Source organism: Homalodisca vitripennis, chromosome 5, assembly GCF_021130785.1.
Source record: "Homalodisca vitripennis isolate AUS2020 chromosome 5, UT_GWSS_2.1, whole genome shotgun sequence".
In the NCBI taxonomy this organism is placed as follows: Eukaryota; Metazoa; Arthropoda; class Insecta; order Hemiptera; family Cicadellidae; genus Homalodisca; species Homalodisca vitripennis.
Window position 1 is genome coordinate 39608813 of NC_060211.1, and position 12914 is coordinate 39621726.

General features: G+C 36.2%; 2 protein-coding genes across 2 annotated transcripts; both read right to left on the reverse strand.

Annotated features, from left to right (window-relative positions):
• Positions 1-213: 213 nt before the first annotated feature.
• On the reverse strand, positions 214-5885 carry LOC124362041. Its single transcript, XM_046816197.1, has 2 exons — positions 5749-5885; positions 214-3891 (listed from the first exon to the last, which is right to left on the reverse strand). The coding sequence occupies exon 2, from the start codon at positions 3884-3886 to the stop codon at positions 2690-2692; it is 1197 nt and encodes a 398-aa protein (XP_046672153.1). The 5' UTR covers positions 3887-3891; positions 5749-5885; the 3' UTR covers positions 214-2689.
• On the reverse strand, positions 5759-6955 carry LOC124363436. The gene has a single exon (XM_046818685.1). The coding sequence runs from the start codon at positions 6953-6955 to the stop codon at positions 5759-5761; it is 1197 nt and encodes a 398-aa protein (XP_046674641.1).
• Positions 6956-12914: the final 5959 nt, after the last annotated feature.

Here is a 12914-nt window from a genome sequence, read left to right on the forward strand (position 1 = left end):
AGCTTTAAGTGTTTTTGCTAGTCTAAACACGAGAAAGTACCCTCCCCTGCTGCTTTGATTAGAAGAGGCTGGGACAGACCTAGCCTCCCCCTTAAAAAGTACCATGCCTAACACTCCCTTACTAGCACTCCCTCCTCTTGGTGGATCTCGACAGGATTTGGTCCTGTACCCTCAAAAAAAGAATGTTCAGTCATAAAAACATAGAAAAATTGCTGCTATAAAAATATTTTTATTTTTCAATATACAATAATGATTACATTTTACAAAATATGGATGAAGCTGTATGGAGTTGAATTTGTGCTCATATTAGGCTGGATAGTTCCAATTATGTAAGAAAATCATGCTGCTATATTTTTACAATAAATCAACAGTCAGAAAGAAGGAGCACAAGTTGAAAGATATGTTTGAAAATTACTGATAGTAAAAATATTCAACCTATTCAAAGAGCACTTTGTATTCAATGAAACTGAAAGCAAAAAATTGAATACGTCACTTGGGAGACGATACGTAAAAATGGAAATCAACTGGAAAGATTTAAAAAAATGTTTACGCCAACACTCGCGGACATTGAACCTGTGGCACTTGACGGCGGCGCGAGCTGCAAGATTGTGACGTAGCGCGCTCTCACGGGTCACGTGCAGGTCACCATTGTCTGGCGCGTATCGGTCGCTGACGCAACTGTCCACAACTTCGACTCTTTCAGTACGCATATAACCTGTAACCTTTGAGCTCTATTCAAGGTTTGAAGTTGCATGTTTTAGCCAAAAATCTATTTAGTGACTAATTGCCTATTATGTCATAACTATATAAATAAATATATACATATCTATAATAATAAATCTGATAATATAACCATCATACAACATCAGTGCTGGCCGTGTAAGATTTTAGACTCTAAGCCTGTACCAAGGACGTAGCCAGCGAGAGGGTCCAAAGGGTCCGGACCCCCCCCCCAAATTTCCCATGACTTTTTTAGTAAACGATTATTATTATTATTATTTAAATAATTACTGACATGTACTGCTGAAAGATCGTTCTCAACAAAGAAACGGGCCAAGAACATTTTAAGGGGACCTTACCCTCTGTCCACTACGAAAAATATCAGTTGTCTGGACACCTCCATAATGTTTTTTCCTGGATACGTTCTTGGCCTGTACAAGTGAGCGGTAGGTTAACTACGTAACGTTAACTTTTACCGTTAACTTTTAAAAATGATTTGTGCTTTCCCGCCAAAGTGTTCGACAGTTCCTTTTCCGTCACTCCGCACATAACGAGATTCCGCCATTAACCAAAGTGGTGATAGGCAGCATTATATCGTCAGTAGAGGTGTTGATTTCAGAATTGAAATTTTGTAGGTTATGTACGTTACAGGTGTTGAACTTTTGAACTCGGCATATTCCTATCTAACTAACTATCTAATTATAACTGAAAAGAAATATAGCCTACGCGTACACAAATAATGAGATTCCGATGACAAAATCACATTTTCCCGAATGAAACCATTTGTAAAACTGAGCTTTCTGCCAGTTGAGGACGGGTCGGAATATCGCCAGGGTGGATAAAAATCGCACGCAAACGCGTTGCAAGCGTGTTGCTCCTGCAACGCACGCGTGTGCGGACATGTTTTGTAATTAACATGGTAGTTTAGCATTAGAATGCAAAAGGCAATAGAATTGTAGTAAACAGAATCACATCACTAGCTTATATACCATGGAATTGTGAATAAATAAGAGAAGAGTGGGAACGATAGTACTTTTTGTTTATTTTATGTTTTATATTGAACTAGTTAATGTTATGTTTTTTCCAAGAGGCTTTGGTAGTAAGTAATATCATCAGTTATAAAGCTAAACTATGAATAAAAAGGTTTTGCATTCCATGTGCTTTTGAGATACAACTACAGGACAAACCTATAAAAGTAACTCCTTAGATGAGGTACTAATATTTACTTTTCATGCATTTGTCATAAGGGCCTACTCTAACCAAACCTAGTATTAGAAAGAATTTTTTAACTCCTGTCCCACAATAAAACAATTCTTAGTAAGGATTTGTTTTAAACCAGTTGTTTTAAACCAGTTTTAAACCAGAACCCATACCCAGTTGTTTGTTCTGTTTACCCATAGTTTGTATTTTTGAAATATTTATTAAATATTTGTGTTGAGGGTTTTTCCTTCCACGGGACTTTTACCAATATAAAAATGTGCATGTTTTACTCTTTGCGAGCTACAGTTGAATATTTCACAAAGGGCTGGCTTATTAGTGGAAAACATTTCACCATGACTATTATTTCTCAGAAAAAAATCAAAATTAATTGTAATGTTTTATTTAGAGCTTGATTCAACTTTCATGCCGCATACTTATATCAAACTATCCTTCATGGGCACGATATATTACAGGATTTAATTAAAATTAACTGAACAATATTTATTAATAATATTACATACACAGTTAAAATAGTTTTTAATTTGAACAAAACCATGTTTTATCATATCAACTACGTTTAATTCAAGATTTTTTACAAGCTAGTTTTGCTATCGGACGTGAATGCATACATACTACATAAGAATGTATACTTTAACGTGCTCAAGACTCAAGTTCACATACGGTAGAGACGGTTTTATAGACAGTCTTATTAAAACATACTCATATAATTCATCAAATGATAAATCAACTGAGAATTGCATTGAAAGAGTTATAAAGCAATCCATTTCTGGAATTGTTCCATCATCTTCGGAATGAATGCCCTGAATCTTTTACTGTTATACAAGTGTTCAAACACATCACCACTTTTAAAGTCATCTGATGTTAACTCTTCCATGTTGACAGCATCTTTACTTTCACTCAAGATGAACGGGAGAGTTCCGCTTATGGTGAGCAGGGCATAGTCGGAGGCTGCCCGAAGATCGTCCTCAAACTCTTGCTCAGAAAGCCGCTCCGGACAGCCCAGTTGTTCAAGGCTAGAGTTGAGAGTGTGCCGGTAGAGAGTGAACAGTTCCTTCTGCCTGTGTTCTCGCACTTCTTCATCCGCACTCGTCCACAAGAAGTACACAAGGTCTAGCACTGGAGAGGCCCACCTCACCATTTGAAAATCAATAAACTTGACATCTTCCACGTCTCCAGAATCGGAGTGCTTGAACAACATGTTGTTGATCCACAAGTCACCATGGTTCAGAACATTCAGTCCGGTTGGCTTCGGTTGGAACATGTCTCCAATGGATTCAACCATGTGGTCAGTTCTGTTAAGTATCAAGTCTACAGCATCTTCACATTCTTTCATCTCACTAAGAATTTTCTCAAAACACTTAGCAGAAGATTTGACGAACCCTTCTAACATTTTGTTTTTATTTGAGAACATCAGTTCCTTCCCGAGTTCTTCGATCAATTCAGGATTGTTATGATGGCACGCAACAGATGCCGCATGGAATTTTGCTAAAGTTGAATAAACAAGTTCACAATGAAAGAAATCCAGTTGCTTGAACTTGTCACACATAACATAACCTTCCTTATTCATATCTTTCAGGATCATCCCGTTTTTTACCGGACAGTAAAAAAACATTGGACCAAACTCGAAATTGACTATTTTGCTCAACATTGGTAAGACTTCTTTGTATATTCTCGGTTCCTTATCATAAAATTCAGCACCGTCTACAGCTTCTGTGATGACTCCTTTAGTGATGGGAATCTTGACGATGAGCGAAGTGACTTGAAGATCTGACCCTTCGACAGTGAACTCTACTTTAACTCTGTACATATGGCTTGTGTAGTTGTTTCCTGCCGTCACGGCTTGACTGGTAGAAAACTTGACGATTGTTATTTGACTTTCAAATTCTTCTTGTAGAGCCGAGGCCAGGAAATCTTCGTCCAGCCAAGCAAGATGGTCTTGTTCCATTTTACCTAAAACAAACACTGTTTAAGATTGAGGTTAAAAGTTAATATTTTAATTACTGTACTTTATTTAAATAAGGTAATAAATGTCCTACTTTCAAATTTCGTTTCCCGATGAGCGTGAATTTTTGAGTCTTTCAAAACAGTTTCTCCATTAGAAGATAAACTGGGTCCTTATCCGTAAATTAAATGATATAGTATCGGCTCTCTAACTGAGAGATCGCAGGTTGATATCCATGGTAGATTCACATTCAAGTTATGCTGTGTACTACGAAGGCGTTGTAGCTTAAAAAGGGAGAGTAAAAAAAATAAACGTAACTAATAAAGTCTTATTGATTTTTTAATTTTGATTTGTTAAAAAATTCTATATATATACAAAAATGATATTTTCAATTTATCATACATATTTGAATATGTGTTAGCGGTACTAGCTTTTCAAATCATTCCAACTATCTATTTAGTTATAAAATAGATACCCTATCACCATAGGCGTGTGCAGGACTTCAGTAGTGGTGGTGCAATTCAGATTAATTAATTCTTTTAATGAGTGAGTTGATACACTTAGTCCACTTAGCCAAGTATAATGTTAGTACGCTTACTAACCAGTTTATGTAATGAGTGTAAAAATCTTTGCGGTTTAGAATTTTTATTTACATCTAAGTACACAGAAACATATTATTAGAAACACAGTGCACGTTTTATCAATGAGTACTGTAACCAAATCTAAATAAAAAATTTTAGAGTTTATTATTTTGTCGTTGATAAAGTCAAGGTCAAAGTATTACACATTGATGTTTCACGTCACTTTATAGTCATCCGACGATCGAATGAAGCAGTGTTCTTGAACATGGCAATTCTTACGTTCCCAGCCAGTTCTTGTTCCACAAACGTAATCATCAAGTTTTATAAACGATCTTGACGCATTCTAGATCTGAGCTTGCATTTCATGACGCTAAGTTTTGAGAATATTTTGTGAACCACTTTATAACTTCGAAAATCAGTCAATACGGTTCGGAGCACTTTTAGGCGGAAAATGTGTACAAGTTTTCCCATGCTTCTCTGATTTCAACTGCTTAAATTCTGTCGCTAGTTCTACAGAATTGACATTGACTTGTTTTGCGAGAAATTCAATATCTTCATTCTTACACTTGAAACAGTCATTACGATTTAATCATATCAATCTTCCTGAAATGGAGATAATTTTTTTACTTGAACAAATTCAGATTTTCTACAAGGGGGTCCAAAACAGGGTAATAAGGAAAAAGCTGGAGTACGAGATGCACAATTTGCAAAGAATGAATAAAGTTTAAAAAATTTAGTTGTAGCAAAATACCTTTACCGGTAGTTCTAACTTTTTAAACAGGTACTAGGCTTCATACACTGTTACTCATAAACGTTTAAGCCAAATTTGGTATAATTTAATTTATTGGTTTTTGAGAGATTAATAAAAAAAAGACACTCATACAGGGACCCATGTCCATATGGGGTCATAATAACATATCTGATAGTAAGCAACGAAATATGCTTTAAAAATAGTTGCAGATATTCTACTTTTAAGGAAATCCTCTCAAAGTTTTAAACACATCAGGAAGTATAAACCAGATACAAGTAAATGTTTCACAGTATTCCTTTTTATATCAGCAATCGTCAAAAACTAACAACTAGGCGTTCTTTCTGATCACTTTCAATATAGAAAAGTTCTTCACAACACAAAGATTGAAATTTGTGAGGATATTCAACCCAGTAGTTATTTAAAAGGCAAACTGTTTTCAAAAACTTCTAATATTCGACTATTGGCTTACATACATGTTGATTGGCTATCATACACTGGATATATACATGATTGTATAAATAAAACTATCATACCATTTTATTGTTAGGAGTCAATCAAGTCTTGAAACTGTTTCATCATCTTGGGAAGGATTTCTGTGTACCTTTTCTTGCTATATAAAGGTTCAATCTTGTCAAAGGTTTTCATATCATCTGCTGATAATTCTTCCATATTGAATGCATCATCACTTTCACTGTACATAAATGGAAGAGCTCCGCTTATGGTGATTAGAACATAGCCAACGGCTGCTCGAAGATCGTCCTCCAACTCTTGTTCAGAAAGGCGCTCAGGACAGCCCAGTTGTTCTAGGCTGGAATTGAGAGTATGCCGGTAGAAAGAGTAAAGTTCCTTCTGTCTGGTTTCTCGCACTTCCTCATTTGCACTGGTCCATACAAAGTAGAGCAAATCTTGCACAGGTGAGCTCCATCTAGTGAGTTGATAATCAATAAATTTGACATCTTCCACTTCTCCAGAATCGGAGTGCTTGAACAACATGTTGTTGACCCACAGGTCCCCATGGTTTAGAACGTTCAGTCCGTTTGACTTCGGCTGGCATATGTCTGCTATGGATTTTATAAAGTCTTCCTTTCTACTCGTTAACCACTCGACAATACGTTCACACCCATCCATTTCACTCAGAACTTTCCCGAAACACTTCAAAGAAGTTTTGGTGAAAGGTACAAAAAGTTCACTTTTGGTCGTGTACATTGTATCTTCCCCGAGTTCTCTGACCAAATCGGGATTTTTGTGATAACATGCAACAGATGACGCATGGAACTTTGCCAATTTTGTGAAAACAAGCTTGCAATGAGAGAAATCCAGCTGTTTGAACTTGTCACACATGATGTAACCTTCTTCTTTCATGTCTTTCAGGACCATTCCATCTTTTATTGGGCAGTGAAAGAACGTTGGACCAAACTCACAACTGACCAATTTGTTGAATATCGGTAAGAGTTCTTTGTATATTCTTGGCTCCCTAGCATAAAAATCAGTACTGTCTAAAACTTCGGTGAAGGCGCTTTTGGGAATCGGTATCTTAATGATGAAAGAATTGACTATGAGATCTGACTCTGCTAATGTGTATAGCACCCTGACCCTGTACAGATGACTCATGTAGTTATTGCCTTTTGCTACTGCTGGAGTGGCAGAGAACTTGACAATGGTTACTTTGCCATCATCTTCTCCTTGTAGAGCTGAAGCCAGGAAAGCTTCATCCAACCATTCTAGAGGATCTTGTGCCATTTTCCTGAAAGAAATATTACTTCATTACCAAACTAAAATACAATAAAAATTTAGAAACTTTGCGAATTATATTGAAAATATTTTTAGTGATAATACTTTCACGTTCAATTTTAAAAGGGTTTTCACATGTTTTAAGGAATAGCCCTTTTGATTTTTTAAGATAAAGACATATGTATAGTATATGAAGATGGATTGAAGAATGAGCAAATTGGTGCTGCGAATCACAGAATCTCACTTGCAGTTATAGAATTTATTCTTGAGGACGTTTAGCATACAAAAACTTCTTCTACACTCTGAAGCGGGGTAAAACCTCATTTTGAATCCTAGTCCAATCCTAGTAATATTATAAATGCGAAAGTACCTTTGTTTGTTCGTTTTGCTTTCACGCGTAAACTATCAACCGATTGCACTGACATTTTACATGGACATTCTTACAGACCCCGTATGAATACGGCCTATTCTTGTATCAAAAGTCCCTCCGGACTACGCCCAACTGGCCTTTAAAAAAGCACAAAATCCCATCTTGGTCTCTAAAGTTGCGAAATATTAATTGAAAGAGCCTGTAAAATGTAATTAACTGTCCGGTGTAAACGTTGTTTTACTACGGCGCAACCGTATTTTAAATTAATTTAACCACTACTTTCAATTTGCTTACATTTATATTAAGTAATTTCTATGTGGAGAAACCTTTAGTTTTCAGTTTTTCTTTATTTCAGCGATTACGTAAGTACCCATCCACTTTAGAACATGTTCTAAAATATAAGATGATCAGAATTGGACTAATCTCAGATTTGGCATCGGAAATATGATTCACTCGAACCAGCAGTGCTCATACAAGTGTAAAGCCTACGAAATTGCGTGCGAATCCTCAGTTAACTGCTAGTGCTATCTATTCTATTCCCCAAGGCCAAGCCAGCGAGGGAATCTAAGGGATCCGGAGCCCACAAAATTTCAATTTATTGTTTTTTGCTAACGATTATCATTATTTAAAATACGTAGTATTAGTGGCATTTTAAGAAACATCGTTCTCAACAGTCTCAAGAACCTTTCAAGGAACAAAATGGGAGTTGAGGGGTTGACTTTATTTGCCGTACTTTCTGTCCACTAAGGGAAAATATCAGTCGTCGTGACCTACCCCCCGCCAAATATATTCTTGGCCACCTTCTTGTCAAGAATGCGTTCTTTACAATATGAACACAGACACTCTGATCGATATTTTATCATAAAGCTTTTTACATACTAATTATTTTATATACATATTTTGTAATACTACGTGAACTTGTTTATATGTATGACGACAGATCTATATTCATTTTTACATTAATCATTATTCTTGAATGATGTTGTGTTTACAACCACAACATCAGTTCCACTCGATCAGTCGACTAGTGCGGATGGCTTATCTTATCAGGAGTCTATAGTGCGGTGCGTGTTGTGGCTTGCCGTCCGGTGTGCATGAAAGCATATGTTAACATTCAATCAGATAATTAATAACTATAACTTATAATACTGCTTTTACGTTAAATTTACACTGGGAAAACTTGTTAGTGAAATTTACCTATTAGTGGATTTTTTGTCTGGTTCACGTCAAAGACATGTCTGATAAGTGCGGGAAGTGCGATCTAGAAATATCACAAACCAAAGATGGGTTCGAAGTGCCCAGACTGTAATATTATGTTTCACTTGAAATGTCTAAATCCCGGCTACGCAGAATCGGGAAAGAAGGTTACGCGTAAAAATGCTAAATGTGACGGTTGTTTATCCGACACATCATCGACCGCTAGTCAGGTGCGTGACGATCGCGAGTTTAACCTGACTTCAGTAATGGATGCCATCGCCGCCTTCAGGAAGGAAACACAAGAACAATGGAGCCGAGTTCAGTCGCAGTTATCCACGGTCCAAAACTGATGTGAAAGAGGTAAAGGCTGAAGTGTCCTTGCTTAAAACGCAACTAGATGAAACGACTGTAAAGACAGACCAAATGTGTTTAGTAATAAATAAGCTGGAAACCGAAAACAAGGAAACTAAAAGTCCAATTAGCCGCCCTAAACCTACAAATGTGCGATATCCAACAGCATAGTCGTAAGAATAATATATTGATCACGGGTATACCGGTGACGCCTCGGGAGAGGACTGTTTGGCGATCTTGGACTCTACGGCACGAGCTCTGGACATACCGTTCCGCATCCCAGATATCTCTGTAGCGCATCGTCTATCCTCAAGGGAAGGCGACTCAAGACCGCCTGTCATAGTGGTCAGCTTCGTGTCACGGGCTGTCAAGGCTGTTTGGCTGGAGGCGAGAAGAAGAGTGAAGAAACTGTCTGCCAGGGACCTGCATCCATCGTTTCCTGACCACCAGGTATATATGAACGACCATCTAACGTCTCACACCAGAGCCATATTTAATGGGGCGCGTGAACTCATAAAAGCAGGCAAGTTGTCATCAGTGTGGACCAGTGACGGACGAATTCTCGCGAAGAAACATGAAAGGGGGGAAACCCTTTCGCATCCTACATCAACAACATCTGGATGAATTGATAGCAGCATCCTACTCAGCAGCTGCCAAATCCGTACCGAAACCCGATAACCCCCTACCAGTCTAATGTAAGACGAGCTTAACCTACTATAACGCTAAGTGGCACTTATTAAAATTGTAGACCTCAATTGATCCATAGGAGTTACATTAATTTGGGGTGATTTTCTATAAGTAGAATTTTATTTATCTGTTTTTTACTGAAATTATACAATGAGTTTCTTTTAAACTTAAGTATAATCTATTGCTATATATCCTTTCAATAAAAAACTGTATGAGTTAATATTTGATTTTTGATTATTAGAAGTAAGTAACAATATAAGAGTAAGTTCTATTTATAAGGTAATATATTCTTCTGTTGCATTTTTCAATACGCATATAAAAGCGTTACATATGCGTTTTGTTTATATTATTGAAGGGAGTAGCTCTCAAAAAGTATGCTTAAGTAAATACAGTTGCAAAGTCAGACAAATGTTTTTCTGTTTAAGCTTAATACAAGTCATGTATTTATTTTGTTAGTATGTAGATACATATATTATATCGAATGTTTCATTATTTTGTGAAATAGGCGCGGTTGTGTCTATTTTATCTGGGACGTATTGTTGTGAAAATGTCCTAGAATTAAAATTTGTAGAAGCTCAGTTGGTTTTTAGTTTTATTTCCATATCTCATGTGAGAGATTTTTGTTTGTACAAAAGCATAGTAAAATAATTATAGTATGAGATAAAAACAAGAAACATTAAAGAACTATTTCGTATTTATTGATCAGATATCGAGAGAAACCACTTTTCTAATTTGGATAGGAATTGTAGTAAGTATTAATGTTAGACAAGACAATTCAAACATAAAGGTTGTTTTTATGGACTAATCAACTTAATTAGTTTTAATAGTTTAATTGCCAGTTCATATGTGTGTGAGCGCCCGCGAGTGTGAATGAGAGTGTGTATGTGCATGTGTGCGTGTGCGTGTGTGTGTGTGTGTGTGTGTGCATGTGCGTGTGTGTTTGTGTGTGTGTGCAAGTGTGCGTGCGTGTGAGTGTGTGTCCACGCGAGCGCATGCACGTATACAATCCAATCTCTGTGTAAAGTTCTGCAAGTCATACCTTCCTTTTTAATAATTTACTTGTCTTAATATATAGTTAAAAGTCATTACTTATAAGGAATAATAAACTGAGGTATGTACTGTTATTATCTTATCATTATACATTAAAAGTAAATTGATTACCGATATGCATGTACTTAATCATCTATGTTGCTCTCAAATTACAAATTTATAAATTATATCCCACGATAGTATGTATGTATGTATGTAGGCATAGAATGATAATGATCTAAATTAGCCTGTTATTTATAATTATGTTGCTTATCATACGTCTGATAAACGGACTGAGATAGAATGGTATTTTTCATGATAATTTCCACATGTTTTGTCATTAAGTTTCTCATATGTACTATTTGCTCCCTTTACTGGAATGTTTCTAGTTATATAATTAGTTTTACAAAGTGTTATGTACTAGATGTATAAAAAAAAGACAATTGTTAAATGGCATCATTTAACCACGAACCGGAATTCTAGGATCTAATCTAAATCCACAGAGTAATTATATATTAAAAATAAAATTTTATACAAGCTTTTGTTCTTAGAGATGTGTTCAAACACAAGCTATACACCTAAAAATATAAATACCTATATGTGATTTCAGCCTACATATGCCATTGTTAGATACATAAAATTTACAATTAATTAGAGATTTATATTTCAATCGCCAAATTATTATCTATAATATAATCCTAACACCGGACGGCGGCATCGAAATAACAGAATGATTCTAGAGGACGATCCCCTCGACGAGCCGATAATTAAAATTGAAACCTGTTCGGATATCAACAATTTTAAAAATTCGACATATTTCAAGCGGTCCACTAGTAACCGCGGAACCACATTCAATATATTACACCAAAATATTCGAAGTTACAATAAAAAATATAGATGAATTTTTAATTTTATTGGATAGTTTAAAAAATTAAATTCAACTGCATAGTCCTTAACAGAAGCATGGCTTGATAACGAAAGTGAACTAATGCATTTGAATGGGTTCAAATTATTTAGATCCTACAACAACATTAATCGATCAGATGGGCTTGTTATCTATATAGATAGTGCGTTATCGGTGTCTTGCAGTGAGCTGAGACTTGGAGGGGTGGCCACCGCCTTATCTCTTGACTTCAATTGGGCCGGTCTCCCTTGTCAATTATTGGCTATTTACCGCAGTCCTAATTCAAACATTGTCCCTCTTTAATGACGCCTTGGATGAGTACTATAATATCAACAGAAACAAACTTTGTTTCTTAGTAGGGGATATTAATTGTGATATTCTTAATATTAATTCGAATTCACAGGAAGAACGGTACATGGATATTCTGAGCGATGCAGGTTTCGTGGGGTGTATAGATAGAGTAACGCGACCGTCTAGTAACACTTGTATCGATCACATTTTTGTAAAAATTTCATAATTTGAGTCAAATTAATTCTATAATTCTAGAAACTACAGTGAACTGATCACTATCCAGTATTGGCCCCAGCTATATTTACAAAAACATACACACTACTCAATGCCTGAAAACCGTTTTATAATACGTATGACTGGGTAAATATTGGCAAAGATCTTTTGGACACAAATTGGGAACCTGTTTTAGAGAGCAATTGTGTTAATGCTTCTGTTGATACATTTATTGATATTCTGCGCTCGGTTATTAATCGTAATTCTAGAAAAGTAAAGATAAACGCAAAAAATAAAAAAATTAAAACCATGGATAACTATGGGTTTGTTAAAATCTATTCGATATAGGGATAAACTCAGTAGATCGTTAATAAAAGAGCCATTTAATACTCAACTGCGAAATAAATTTATTCGGTACCGTAACACGTTACACTCGACGATAAAGCGAGCTAAATTTGTTTATTACAATAATAAAAATTGCTGAAACTGCAGGTAACATGAAAAAGTTCTGGTCCGTGGTTAATGAGGTGGCTGGTAGGCACATCTGATAAGGAGCGATTTCCTGTTGAGGCATTCTGTGATCCGGAAAACTCTGATACATCGCCATCTGTGGAAAATGTCTGCGATTCATTTAATAACTTTTTTTGCCTCTGTGGGACCGATGCTGGCGGGAGCTTTGCACCCCAGCGACCCTGCGGTGGTGGACGACGCGGACCACGCCGCGAGTGCTGTGTTTGATTTCCGCCCGGTTACACGGCAGGAAATTTTTAATATAGTGGCTGGTCTAAGAGGAAGCTCTTCACCAGGATGGGATAACATTCCTACAAAATTAATTAAAGATAATATTCAAGCACTCTCGGAACCCCTTTATAATATCATTAACTGTAGTATTAGAACAGGAGAATTCCCTAATTGCGTTTAAAGTT